This window comes from Saimiri boliviensis, chromosome 12 (genome assembly GCF_048565385.1).
Source record: "Saimiri boliviensis isolate mSaiBol1 chromosome 12, mSaiBol1.pri, whole genome shotgun sequence".
NCBI lineage: Eukaryota > Metazoa > Chordata > Mammalia > Primates > Cebidae > Saimiri > Saimiri boliviensis.
Window position 1 is genome coordinate 99,703,351 of NC_133460.1, and position 15,609 is coordinate 99,718,959.

At 31.7% G+C, this 15,609-nt stretch overlaps 1 protein-coding gene across 4 annotated transcripts in view; it reads left to right on the forward strand.

Annotated features, from left to right (window-relative positions):
- The window catches only part of ATRNL1 (attractin like 1), an 811,767-nt gene that overhangs the window by 138,173 nt on the left and 657,985 nt on the right, over nt 1-15,609 (forward strand). For all 4 annotated transcript variants that reach the window (XM_039465348.2, XM_074382946.1, XM_074382947.1 and 1 more), the window contains 3 exons: nt 12,184-12,268; nt 13,782-13,990; nt 15,278-15,396. In XM_039465348.2, coding sequence (XP_039321282.1) covers nt 12,184-12,268; nt 13,782-13,990; nt 15,278-15,396 — 413 coding nt within the window. The remainder of the gene's footprint in view (nt 1-12,183; nt 12,269-13,781; nt 13,991-15,277; nt 15,397-15,609) is intronic.

Here is a 15,609-nt window from a genome sequence, read left to right on the forward strand (position 1 = left end):
AGTGAAGAGTTTAAAGTTGAGGTATTTTCTGGCTGACATAATGGGAATTTATTTTTATTTTTTCATATTGTTGAAGATTATGATATATCAAATTTTATGTGTCACTTAGGTGACAAAACATTAGAGAATTTTTTTTCAGAAATACATATAAAGATGTCAGATTATGATGATTCTAATTACTACTGTTTATTAATTTCCTTCTATATGCTAGGTACTAGGTTAATTGTTTTATATACAAAACCTTTAACCTCTCTAACAACCTTGTAGCATACTATTATTATCCTAATTTTCAGGAGATTAAACAGACAAGAGTAACAGGAACTTGCCAAAGTCATGCTGGTAGTAGGTGGCAGATCTAACTTTTGTAACTCATAAAACTTATGGTAGTCTTTCTAATTGACTACATCATGCTGATTAGTTGGGCCCATTGTATGTTCTTAATTTTGGCAACAAATTGCCTTATTCTTAGTAATGCTTGTTTTTTAATGCTGTGGAAATATAGAAGCAAATAATGAGTTTTGTTTTTTTCAAGCAAATTGTTCAGACTGGAGGAAGGAATAACGTATTTTAAACAGTTTTAAATTTAACAAAGGTTTCTTTATTCCCCCTGTGCTAACACTGACAACAAAACCATAAAGACAGCTACACAATTCAACATAGATTAAAACTCTTTGGCTTTATCTCATTTGTTTATTTGTAGATAGTTCTCAGTAAGGTTCCCTAAAATAATCTGTATTTATCCTCCTGGGTTTGGAGTATGAAATGTTGGACTATTTTCTGGGGAAAAGTATTTTTCATATTATTTTTTATACTTCAATAAATATCTTTCAGACTTACTGTTTTCCTCATGGAGTATGTTTTTGTGGAAATATATATAAGCATTGTATAATAAACCAGTTAGGAAACAGAAAAAATATCATGTTGCTAGTTTGTTTCTTCACTGTGGTACCCTAGGACTTTTTTGGCACATTTATAGAGAGCACTTAAAAACTTAGCTGATGGCTTTGTGTTGCACGATGTTTAAACAAATAAAAATATTTGTACCATTTCTCATTTTTTATTGTTGTGAAATGTATTATTTCAATCTTACTACCATAGTAAATTTTACACAGTCAATATCATCAACCTTGGGTATATAACCTTGCCTTCACAGTTCTCATTCTATTATTGCATGATTGATGTAGAAGGCATATGCTGGTGATTTTCAAACATAGCCATATCTTGACATCTTCTTTGGAGGTTGGTTTGAAAAAAAAACTGGCTTATATGATTAGATTCTTTGAGATTAGATACTGGGCATCTGTGTTTTCAAGAAGTGACTAAAGTGCAGCTGATAATACAGCTAGGGTGGTGAATAAGATAGGTGGACTATAACGCATAGCATGACACATTGCTTAATTTGACTCTAATATATGACATGACACATTTCTTAATGTTCTAGTTTGTAAATCTAGTTTGAGATCAGATTTTAGAATCAGAAAACTTATTTTTTTTTTTGTTATTGTTAGTGCTGTTATTATTTTCAGAAAGCCACCATGACACCTTTTCAAGTTTAAAAAGAACTTTCTGGTAAAGATAACCTTCTATTTAGAATTCACACAGAATTCTGAAACAAGATGAAAAACAACTTATTTACAATATTTTTCTTCATCAGAAAGATAATAGAGGAAAATAGAAACATGAAAATGTAATTACTGTAGTTAAATTATTTAAGAATAGATAGGGAATAGGATTTGTATAAGAAGTATATCTTGCAGAAAGCAGAACAGCCAAAACTTCAAATGAGATTAAAAATAATAATCGAGTTTTCAAAATAAGTTGCCTGAACATGGTGGTTTTACTTATGACACTAATTTCTTTGTAGGTGATTATTTAAAAACTAAATCAGTAAAAACTGAAAAGTAATTTTGTATTTGAGAAAGTAATATTTTAATTGGCTATATGTAATAATGTATATTCTTAACCATTTTATAATACAATAAAATTGCAGTTCTGTGTACTTTTTAAAAATCACTTAATTAATGAAGTCTAGGATACCTGGTTTTGTCCAACTCTCTGGAGTGATATATATAGATAGATACATAGATAGATAGATAGATACAGTTTGGTAAGGCATATAACTTCATAGCAAAATAATATTCAAATTAAGACATCTAGTTATTTAACTTATTGGAATATTCAGGCAAACTTATGAAAATTCCAACGTGCTTGCTCTTCATATTTATAATTATTTTTATTTTCTGGAGGTTATTTTATTAATTCCTCTCTCTGTTTATCAGTATTTCTCTATGCACTTTGTTAAATTCTTAGGGCTCTTTACTGATGAAAGTGTTAGCACTTACCCAGACACCTGAAAGAAACAGTTTTTTTGTAGATCAGAAAAATCCTTAGAATCATTCACATTTTTTTTCAATGAATTTAGGAAACTGTCAACTGTTTTAAGCTTTATTGTATCCTTTGTTCAAGGTATTCTCTTTCTTTAAAAAGAATAAACTACCATTTCTTGGAGAAACTACTATCTCTTATAGAAACTATAAGAGATAGTAGTTTATTCTTTTTAAAAAAGGAGGCCACTAAGTAAAAGAAAAAATAACCTTTCATTTTGAGGGAAGGATGAACTAACATTTATCTAATGTTTCCAATAGTGCTTGGCATGCCACACATGATTTATAATATAATTATTATTACATCTGTGTAGTGTACATTAGTATATTTAATTTATAGAAGAAGACACTGTGATTTACCATGGTTAAACCTAAAGTCACACAGACCATAAGACGTATTCATAATTTAAAGTGAAGTCTACATTCAGAGTTTTTTTGATACTAACATTATACCCTATGATATTTATTTTTCCTGGTTTAATAGGAAAAAATTTGAAATTTAATTGTGTAACAAGACATTCAAAAATAGTTTTTATCAGTAGATTTAGTCATATTTTTGAGATGTATTTGAATTTTGCTCTACCTGTCCCCATCCCATAAGTTGATTGGAAAATAGTGACCTCAAGATAGAAAATGCAGGAGAAAAAAGGATAATGCATAATGATCCTGTCTCATTCTTAATAAGTCTACATTTATTTTGAGAGACTGTTTTGAATACAAAAATTACTAAATAAAGATTAATTTAAAAATGCTCTGAAAAAGCAGCCTCTTTAATAAATAGTGTTGGGAAAAGTTGATATTCATTTGCAGGGGTATGAAATTAGACCCTCATCTCAAAAAGTGGATCAAATCAATAAAACAACAGAAAACAGGAAAAATGCTTCAGGACATGAGTCTGGAGAAGATTTTATGAAAAAGGCTGCAACAGCACAGGCAACAAAAGCAAAAGTAAACAAATGGGATCATATAAAAATAAAAAGCTTCTGCACAGCAAAAGACAATCAACAGAGTGAAAAGACAACCTACAGAAAGGGAGAAAATATTTGCAAAGTATTCATTTGATGGGATTAATATCTAGAATATGTAACAAACTAAAAAAATCTCAACAGTAAACAAACAAACAAACAAAACCAAAAAATCCATTTTGTAAATATTTAACAAAATAGGCAAATGATCTGAACAGGCATTTATCGAAAGAAGACATACAAATAATCAACAATATATGACAGCATGCTCAACATCAGTAATCATAAGGGAAATACAAATCAAAACTCGATAAAATATCATCTCCTCCCATTTAGGATATCTACAATCAAAAGGACAAAAAATAACAAATGCTGCAAGGATGCAAAACAAAGGGGAACTGGTGTTGGTGGAAATGTAAGCTAGTACAGCCACTATGGAGAACAGTATGGAGATTCCTCAAAAAACTACAAATAGAACTATTATATGATCCAGCAATACCACTACTAGACATTTATCCAAATCGGTATATTAAAGAGACACCTACATCTCCAGGTTTATTGCAGTACTATTCACAGCATCCAATATGTGGAATCAACTAGGTTTCCAACAAGAGATGAATAAATTTTAAAAATGTGGTATATATACATGCTGAAATACTATTCAGCCATAAAAAGAATGAAGACCCGTCATTTGTGGCAACATGGATGGAACTGGAAGACCTTATGTTAAGTGAAATAAGCCGGGAACAGAAAGTTAAACATTGTATGTTTTCACTCATGTGGAAACCAAAAAAGTTGATCTCATAGAAGACAAAAGTAGAACAGAGGATACTAGAGTCTGAAGAGGGCAGGTGGAAGTGGTAGCTTACACAGAGAGATTACTTAAAAGAATACAAAATTAAGGCCGGGCGTGGTGGCTCACACCTATAATCCCAGCATTTTGGGAGGCCGAGACTGGTGGATCACAAGGTCAAGAGATCGAGACCATCCTGGTCAACATGGTGAAACCCTATCTCTACTAAAAATACAAAAATTAGCTGGGCATGGTGGCACACACCTGTAGTCCCAGCTACTCGGGAGGCTGAGGCAGGAGAATTGCTTGAACCCAGGAGGCAGAGGTTGCGGTGAGCCGAGATCATTCCATAGCACTCCAGCCTGGGTAACAAGAGCGAAACTCCATCTCCAAAAAAAAAAAAAAAATAAATAACAACAACAACAAAAATGCAAAATTATAGCTAGATAGGAGGAATACATTGTAGTGTTCTATACCACTACGAGATGACTATAGTTCACAATTATATATAGTTTCAAATATCTAGAATGAGGATATTGAACATTTTTAACACAAAGAAATGTTAAATGTTTGAGATGATTGATATGCCAATTACCCTGATCTGATCACTATACATTATATGTATTGAAGCATAATTATATACCCCATTAATATGTACAATTATTTCTCAGCTAAAAAATATAAAAAGGGAAAAATGTTTTAAATGTCTTCACCCTTGGGGGAAGAAGGCAGGAAAAGAAGTCACGAATGTAGAATGAAAAATTTCAAATAAAATATTAACAAGTAGGATCCAACCATATTTCAAAAGTTTAATAAACTATGACAAAGTAAAATTCATTCTAGGAATTCAACTGTGTTCATTATCTGGGAATCTATAAAAATGATTTATTAGATCAAAACTATTTACTAAAGGCAACAGGACATATCATTGTATATTAAAACACTATAAAATCATTTCAATTAAGATTAGGTGTCAAAGAGTAATGCCTACTTAGCCTGGCAGAGAGTAAAAAGCTAGATAAATATTTACTTAATGAATGCCAGGGGACAAATTCCAAGAGAAGATATGGGTATGAATGTGTGTGTGGTTATTTTTAAATTGGGAATGAGATAACCAAGGGTAAAGTGTGCTTACTTTAGAACATTAAAAGAAGTTTTGAGGTAGGGGCCAAATGACAAAACTCTAGTAAAGTACCAACATTTCAGGGGCAGATGGGAAAAGATTTTTTGCAACATCCAGAAATGTAATTTTTTATTACAGAAGTATTGAAATAGCTAAATAGACTTTGCTTTATATTCCTCTTGTTATGAGCACTGTACATAAAACCTACGTGTTTCTGTGTTATTTCAAATTTGCAATTAAGATTGACTTATAAATTGGTATTTTAAGTAAAACAGTAAGAGATTTTTTTTTTTTTTTTTTTTTTTTTTTGAGACGGAGTCTTGCTCTGTAGTCCAGGCTGGAGTGCAATGGTGCAATCTTGGCTCACTGCAACCTCCGCCACCCAGGTTCAAGCAACTCTTCCATCTTAACCTCCCGAGTAGCTGAGATTACAGGGGCCCACCACCACGCCCGGCTAATTTTTATATTTTTTAGTGAGACGAGATTTCACCATGTTGGACAGGCTGGTCTTAAACTCCTGACCTTAGGTGATCTGCCCACCTTGGCCTCCCAAAGATTTTTTAAGTGGCCAAAATATATTTTAAGTGTCTTTACAATTATATATATATATATATAATTACTGACAGCAGAGCTATTTCCTACCCTGGCTGGAATATATATGTATATAATAAATATATAATGAAAAAAAATAAGCATTTATGGAAAAATTAGCCAGTGAATTTACATATTCCATTTGCATTTTTTATGTATAATTGTTCAAATAAATCAGTCTCCCTTCAGCTTGATTTTTTTAATGTAATAATCTATCCCTCATGGGTAAATAGTTTGGATGGTATAGTACTATTACTCAAATTTGGGTTTGCGAGAACAGTTAACTCTAATTTTTTGATCTTATGTGTACTGAGTATATGGTTTGTAATTAATATTTAGCACCTTAAATAATAAGTACCTTAAGAGGTGTTTCATTTTTTATTTTTAAAGCCTGTATTCCAGAGAGTGTATATTACCTTGGTCTTCATTCTTTTCACCGTGGCTGTTTTGTTAGTATAGAATGTTATTTCTGTAGTTTTCATGATGTCAGTAACTATGGAATTTGCTTTAATTTGGCCTTGAACTGTTCATGAAGTGATAATAACCTAAGTGCTCCAGAAATATATTTTCTTCTTGGCAAGAAATATAAATTGCAGTCAGACAGATTAAAAATGTAAGAGACTTTATAATGTAAGAATTGGATTAGACTACATGTAAACAAATTATATTAATTTAATATTGAGCTTTAAGGCATTTGATTTATGCCAGCGTATCAAGCTGACATATTTATGGTTTCTTACTCTTGTTATCTAGACAGCAGATTATTCCCCATGTGGCCATAGAGAGGGGTGTTGATGTAACAGTGGTGGATGACATAGGGATTTGAGCTGCATACCTATACAGATTGCTTGTGCCCTGTGTTCTTGTCCATACTTGATCATGTGTACCACTTCCATTTTATATTCTTAGGGTAATTGGTAACAGAACTAGCTCATGATTTCAAACTCTCAACACATAGTCACTTGATTACCTATGGTCAAGCATTCTATTTTTATCTGGACCCAATGGCATGTCAATAAAAGGTATATAATTTTCCACTGCAGATGGTATGGCCTTTGACATGTGTGTCAAGACTGCATTGTGATTCTTTCAACTCAGACTCTGTGTTCAATAGTACTTGAAATGTTTGTAATGCCTTTCTTTCTAGACAAAAATTAAACAATAAAATTATTATGGGTGCCTTTGAGGAATAGCTGGGGAAATTAATACCACATACACTTAATGTGGTATTTCAGAGTTCTCCTTCCTGAATTTAAAATATATCATCTCTGGATTTAAAAAATGGCTCATGTCCAGAAATTGAGCAGTGCATTGTGACTTTTTATTGCAGCATAAACATTAACCCCCTAATCATCCATCCTTGTTTTCTTTTGATAATATCAGTTGGGAATACCCTTGTCGACTGTTTTGCCTCTAGGGATACAGTGTTCTGTTAAATATCTCTATAATTCTTTATAAATTAGTTTCCTTTATTGACACTTTTGAGCTTGCTGCTTATTACAATAATTACCCTCCACTTGGATTGGCTTCTGATCCTTAAGTGTTACAGCTTGGTCTCTATTGTCCTATTGTCTCCCATCATTGGGCTCAGTTCTGTTACAGTTTCTCCTGCCATCAGCTTTGGTGGAGGACAGCTACAAAATTCTTAGTGATGCTAGTGTCTTTCCCACCATCATATTCTTCATGGCTTTGGTAATTGCCATATCCTCTGGCCCCTTCCATAGATAAAATGGCCTGGTGGGTTTTCTGGTATTACATAGTATATATATTTCAGCTTGTGTACGTTTTTAGACTGTTAATCACTGCCTTTACTGTTTGCTATGCCAATTCTGGCATTTTGACCTTATTTAGCATGGGGTATATTTTTCATGTTTTCCATGTTTCCAGGAGTCATCAAAATAGCAAGTTAACATCACCTCTGGTGGCATCCTTGTCAGAAAGGTAAATCCTGCATCTTGGGAGAATGCTTTCAAATCAACAAACTCCGTAATCCAATTATAAGGTTCTGGCCCCCTTGATAAAGCTCCCCTCTGAATCTCATACCACCTGTACTCCCTCACCTCCTATCAACAGTTACCCTTCCTCATACTTTTCAAGCATCTAGTACTTCACTCCTGCTATACTATTTGCTTCCATTGGCATGCCTTCCTGATTTACCACTGGTTTATATTTTTGCAGTTTCTCGATGGCCACTTTGTGCCAAGGGCTATCTGTGCTCCACCTACCACCAATGATGAGTTTTTTATTGCTAGCCTGGCAATGTATGATCCAGCTCTCAAACTCCAACTTATTTCTTACTTTCTTATATCATTCCTGAAACAAGTCAGAGTTTGAGTTCTCTGGAAAGCAGACTCTGAGGTAGAGTTTAGTATTCATGATGTTAATTGGGAGTACCCTTACAATCAATGCCTTTGCAAGAGATAGAGGGATGAAGCAGAATTGGACAAAGGGAGAAGTTGAGTTTTGATGCTGGATGGGTAACCTTAGTCAACCATGTAAGGATTGACTGAAGGCAAAATAATTGGTCATCCTTCTCTCATGTTGGACTGGAATGGCCAGGCCTTTATGCTGCCACATGGATCAGTCATTGGATATGGGTCATTCTAGGAAATGTGTGCCCTTGAGTGAAGTGGGCCTCTGTCCCTCAGGCAGTTTGTGAGGTCAGCTTGCAACTGACTATTCACTGATAGCACTACTGGCAACCCAGACAACAAAATTTTTTTTTTTTGAATGATGATATGGGCAGCATGTATCCATGTCTAACAGAAATATCCAAACTTCAGATGATTAACACCAAATAAAATTTATTTTTCACCCATTATACATGTTCATCATTGGTTGGTAGGGAAGATTTAAAAAAAAATTTTGTCATCATTTAGGTACCCAGGCTGACAGAAGACTGTGTTAATAGGCTTCCACAGAGTCTTTCATTGCTAATTAAATGCCTCCAACCAGAAACACATATTGCAGTAGCTTGCATTACATTGATACAACCAACCTCTAGTGATTGTAGGAATATAATTTTATCTTGTGCCTGGAGGAAAGGAACTGAAATATTTTGTTGAACAGCACCAACATCCATAAAAAATATTGTATATAATTCTTTTTTAAACTTTTAGTGTAATTGAAGATGATGTATTGGAGATAGTAATAAAGCTGTCACTTCCTATCACTACATGTGTTAAAAGGCAAAGAACTTCTGGAAGTAGAATTATGTTTTATTATTTGTCTATATTAATTTCCCTCATGTATAATTACATTACTATTACTATACTGTAATGTTTCTCTTCTGCAAGGATGTGTGTGCTTTAAAAACCAAACCAAACCAAACCAGAACATGACTGAGAGCATAAGCACTATTTTGTAAACAGTGGGACTAAATGAAAGTATACATATTAAGAGTGAAACCCTCTTGCTACTTTCATACACTTAGGTCCTTTCTAAAATGCTTTTAGTCCGATTTATGGTTTCCAGGCAGGAGACTGGAAAATTACCTGAAGGAGTCTGACCAGTTTAAGAGAAAGCATGTATAAATACAGACATTTGGAGATTTCTAACTGAAATGGTCCCACTTGATCAGAATCCTAACAGTCAACATGTCCTTCCTAAGCACAAAATTCCTAATGACTTTTGTAGTGCCTCACTCTTAAATTTGCAGCCAGTTATTTTGACAATTACAAAAAGTTATTAAATTTTACCAAAATGTCTAATGTGGGAAAAAATAAGAAATTAGAGAAAATGGAGCTAATATATGGAGAGTATAAATTAAATCTTTATGGATAGAAGATGTTCCATTTGTGAAGCAAAATGTGAGATTTTAATAAAAATGGGTAATTCAGAAAAGGAAAAAAATGGGCTCTTGGAAATTTGCATTAGGAAAACAAATCAATGATTTGAAGATAAAGTAAAGAATTTCCATTAAGCATTATGAACAATGGACAGACGTAAAGTAGGGTAAAAAGTAAGAAATTTAGATGATTATTCCAGAAAACTTTATATCTGAGTAATAGAATTGAAAAAGCAAAAAACATGACATTTTACATAGAAAGGAAATTATCAAGTGAATAATTCAAAAAATATGTTTGGGATTGAAGTACACAAATTTTAAGAAGAAAAGAGCCTACTGAACCCCAGAAGAATGAATATGAAAGACTCATAGCAAAGCTCATTACAAAGAGGCAAAAGGAACCTTAAAACTTCTAGAGAGAGAAAAGAAATGGTACAAATAAATCATAAGACTCAATAGCATAGCACCTTAAAAAGCAATACTAGAAGCCAGGAGAGTGGACTAATATCTTTGATATTTGAAAATGCTTTCCATGTTAGAATTCTAAAACCAATCAAATAATGCTAAAAGTGTTAGAGTGGAATAAAGTCATTTTTTTAGAATTGCAGAATTACAAAAAATACACCTTCAACGTACACTTTATTTAGTTTAGGTTTATATCACCTATTGAAGTATGAGATTAAATAAATAAATAAAAACAGAAAAAATAAAATCTAAGAAACAGAATATATAACAGAGGAGAAATATGGAGGGAATCCTTATGATGCTGTAATAGGCCTAGAGAGCAGTTTAAGTTCAGATTGGGAAAGAAAGATGGAATTTCAGAAGGGATGTCTTTAGAAAGTAAATGAAATTGCCAGATAACTTGATGTATTAGCAGATATTGAGAAGAAATGTACACATCTGGCAAAGGGTTGTGGGAGAATTAGCAGTAGATATATAGGAAATTAAGCAAAAAAGTGAAAATATAGTTTGTGGAGAAAATAAGTTATTAAGAAAAATATAGTATGTAATTTGGCTTATCTGTGAATAATACCATATAATAAAACTGAACATTAGCTGATAGTGGTGATGTGCAACTATAGTTCCAGAAACTCTGAAGGCTCAGACAGGAGGATCACGTGAGCCCAGGAATTAATTTAGACTAGCCTAGGCAATATAGCAAGACCCCATCTCTAAAAAGACAAATAAGAAACTGACTATTGCTCTAAACAAAATTATAATATAAATGTACAGGGAGAATGAAGAAAGAGGAAGTATGTGTGTGCAAATCTATGTAAGAGCTTAATCTTCACCTTCTGAAGAAGGAACTCAGGCAAATTATCCGAAAGTGGGAACTAAGCATGCTATTTAGAACAAATGAAATTACAAAAACAAACAAAAGATACAACTCTTTCTAGCTATTTATTTAGAATTAAAAGTGCTTAACTCCATTATTCTGGAATACGTTTGGGAAGACAGGGGGCAGTGGATTTTGTGTGTATGTGTGTGTGAGAGAGAAGCCTTGTAGAAATATTTGACTTTTGAGCTTCACACATGTCTATATTTAAAAATGATAAAATAAAAGCAAACTGTAACAATACAGAAATTAAATGATGCACAAGTTAGGTCAAGGATAAATGTTCAAAAATTGGGAAATTTGGTGCATGGACATATACTTGGAAATATCTGGAAAGTATGATATATGGGAAAAATTAAGTTTGATGCTTACCACATATACAAAAATAAGTTCCAAAGAGATTGAAGACCAAAATAGTAAAAGCCAACTGAAAAACCTTTAAAAGAAAATTAGAGATTATTTAAAAAATCTCAAGTTACTGAATAAACAAGTACAGATCATAACTAAAAATATGACCAATTTTCCGTAGAACAGGATTTGATAAACTAAGTGAAAAAAGAAGTGGTAGTGTGGAAGAAATTAGTGTTGAAATTATATACATTTTTCTTAATTACTTTCCATAGTTTTTATATAGTTAGTGGATTTTTTATGATTTTTATTTTTTATCTAGAAGTTTTGCAATTAAGATAATTTCCTTCTACATAAAAAAGCCTTTCTTTTGAAATATCAAAACATTAAAGTAATTTAAATATTTTATCCTGATGATTATATTTTTAGGTATTCTTTCAGTGAACATTATAGATACCATTACTTTTGTATGCATACATGTAATATTTAATTTAGTATTTAACTTTCAGATAGGTATGCCCTAAACTGATATTCATATTTTACTTGGTATATTTAATAAAACTATGTCTTTAAAAATATTCCAATATAAAATACGTCTAAGTTCATTCCTTTCATTTTCTTGTTCTCATATACTTAAAATTACTTATGAGAATTTTAGGCAACAGTTATTTTTATTTAGGGAATAATGCTAGTTGAGTAATTATACTAAATTGTAGGTCATGGAAAATTAATGAAAAAAAATTTTTTTGCTTCCTGCTTGTACATAGTATATCTTTAATTTGGCGAGTGATTTATTTATATTATTTGTCTTGTTTATTCTTTTATTTCATTTGTTTTGTTTTCTTTTTTCTAGCTTGTGATGAATGGAAAATACTACCAAAACCAAATCTTCATAGAGATGTCAACCGATTTGGACACTCTGCAGTAGTCATTAATGGGTAAAAGAAGCACATTTCCAATTTTTAGAGAGTCACGGATATCAGTCGTACTATCCTCATATTCTGGTATTCTTCTAGAAAATTATCATTGGCACTTAATGGTATTGGATTTTATGTATCTCTGCTCTACCACAGAATACATTTTGATTTGTTAATCATATCCTTTTTTCCTTTTTTTGTTTAATATACTTAAGGGACAGGGGAGTAGTTAAAGGAAAGGTGCTGAGATAAAACGTCAGATACCCTTTTAAGTCATCCTGCCTTCTTTTATTTTTCCAGAGATCAGATAAGGAATGTCTTTTCTTTTAAAGAGATGGAATTGAAATGATAGAGAGGCTAGCCCCAAATTTCTATCAAGGAGAACAAGGAAAGTGAGAAGAATTAGATTCTCATTTTAGTTCTGTCATTTATTAAATGGGTGATTTTTGACAAGTCTTTTAACCTCTTTGGATCTTAAACTCCTTATATCCATTGGGAAATTGGACTCAGTGGTCATTACATTGCTTTCCCCATTTAAGTTAATATAATTTTTGTATTTCTATGACAAAAATTTGGTAATTTGGAATCCAGTGACAGTAAACAATCTGCTAGCTCATTTAGTAACTTAACATTTGTAAATCAGAATGACCTTTTTATAAGTTAAATTTATTGCCACCTTATCCTAATTAAGTAAAAATTATCCACTATTGCCATAAATGACTTAATCATAATTAAACTGTGTAACTTTTATCAATTGGCTGTCAAAACACTAATAAATGAAAATTGTGAAACATAAAACCTCTAGGGTTCTCTGGTTGATTTTTATTTTACTTTTTAAAATAATGAAATAATTCTTGAAGTATTTTTTGACTGATTAAATTTATTAATAATATTTTTGAGATTAAAAAATAGTGCTGTTTTAAGGGCATCTCAAATGTTTTTGGCACTGGCTGGTATTAATTTAGTATTGTCTAGGCTTCTTTTTCCAAACTGATATTTTAAAGATCTTTTTGATTATTTTACTCTTAGTCTTCTTATTTTAAAAGAATGAAACATCATAAGAAGAACTCTGTGTCTAATTTCAAAATTCTATGTCTATTTTGAAAAATTATAATTCCAGATAGTAGTTCTAAAGTGTGTCTTGTCCATGTGTAGCTATTATCTATTTTTTAAAATATTGTTTTCTACTTTATTAAAAACAATACTTATTTTTCTGACAAAAGCAATGTTGTATATAATCCTTGTTTCCTTTCTTGCACTAATAATAAAACATGTTTTGAAGACTTAATGTTTTCTTAATATGTTAAGATTTATAGATATTTCATATTTTATTTGAAAAGTCTTCAAGAAATTATATAGTAGTTTCTCTGGTGTTTTTATATCATATGTTAGAAATATGATTTTACAGAACAGTACTAACAGAAGCAGTTAAAAATAGTATAAAATGTATATTTAAACCTATGCTTATTTTTATAACTAAATCATAGAGACTTTTAATAGCATTTCTTTAAGATTCTTGTTTTGTTTTTAATAGGTCCATGTATATATTTGGGGGATTTTCTAGTGTACTCCTTAATGATATCCTTGTATACAAGCCTCCAAATTGCAAGGCTTTCAGAGATGAAGAACTTTGTAAAAATGCTGGTCCAGGGATAAAATGTGTTTGGAATAAAAATCACTGTGAATCTTGGGAATCTGGGAATACTAATAATATTCTTAGAGCAAAGTGCCCTCCTAAAACAGGTAAATTTCTTTTCCTCCTTCTGGCAGCAAAATTTCTCTTCTACAGAAGTATCTTCTGCTTATAAGAATTACTTTAGTAGCTACAGAAAGGAAAATTTTATAATATCCTAATTAGGAATTCTAATGTTTGAAGCTAGTGATGAATTATTTAATAAATTTACTTGCTGTTTTTCGCTTTATTTTTGAAATCTGTATGTATAGTATACATATCAATATTTTATATGTAACATACTCATATGTGTGAATTATTTTATAATACATTTAAAATGCTTTCCAATACATCATTTCTAAGAAATACTGTGAGATTCAAAGAAATAAAATGAAAGAATTTATTTTCTATGTGGTATTATTTTTTCTTCCTGAATTATTGCCAAACCATACCATATGAAAAAAATTTTCTAGCATTTGATGACTAATGACCTGGTTTTATATTTCTTATAAAATGGTGAATAGATAAGTGAGACTTATGAAAAGCTACCAGTTAATTATTAGTCAACTAGCTAATTAATTATTTGGATAAATATTGTTTGTTTTTTATAAATGGTGAGGATTTTTATACATTTTTGAGGCTACAATTAATAAATGTATTTTTAAGTTTTGCTAATCTATATTAATTCAGACACCTTTAGGTATCTTTAGAAAGAATGATAAACAGTATTTGTTATGATGTTTTCTTTTGTTTGTTCAGTAAAATATCTGTAAATTCTTTGACCCCCAAAATGTGTGAATTTATTTATTTTATGTTATTTTATTTTTTGAGACAATGTCTCACTCTGTCACTCAGAGTAGAGTGCGGTGATGTGATCAACCTCTGTCTCCTGGGTTCAAGCAATTCTCCTGCCTCAGCTTCCTGAGTAGCTGGAATTATAGGCGTGTGCCACCATGCCTGGCTAATTTTTGTATTTTTAGTAGAGATGGGTTTTGTGTTGGCCAGGCTGGTCTCGAACTCCTTACCTCAAGTGATCTGCCTGCCTTGGCTTTTCGAAGTTCTGGAATTGCAGGCGTGAGCTACTGTGCCTGGCCCAAAATATGGGAATTTAAAATGGCTGTAGGATCCTTGTATATTGAATAATTATAATGGGGGTAAAAGGTCCTTAAAATCCTGTAAACACAATTGAACTACAAAGTAGTATTGATCTTTAGAAAACTTACTTTGAAATTGAAGGTCATTTCTTTGGTTAAAAAATGTCTGAGTGATTCTTAATTATTCTTAAATAGATATTGTAAATTAAGAAGAGTAAGATTTTCTTTTTTGTGCTGATGTATTGTCTCCCATTTGTATTATAGCTGCTTCTGATGACAGATGTTACAGATATGCAGATTGTGCCAGCTGTACTGCCAATACAAATGGGTGCCAATGGTGTGATGACAAGAAATGCATTTCGGCAAACAGTAACTGTAGTATGGTTAGTATTTATGGGTAAATGGTGCTGTAGTTAACATTACTGCTTTATGATCATTAGCTTACCACTTAATACCACTGTACAAAAAAGCACTTTATACATTAAGACATTTAGAAAGTATACAGGGAATCATTCACTTCTTGATAAATTGTAAAGTTAGACTGGTTTGTTGTTCAAATTTGTCCAGATTCCATTTTGTATCCATCACCTTATTTT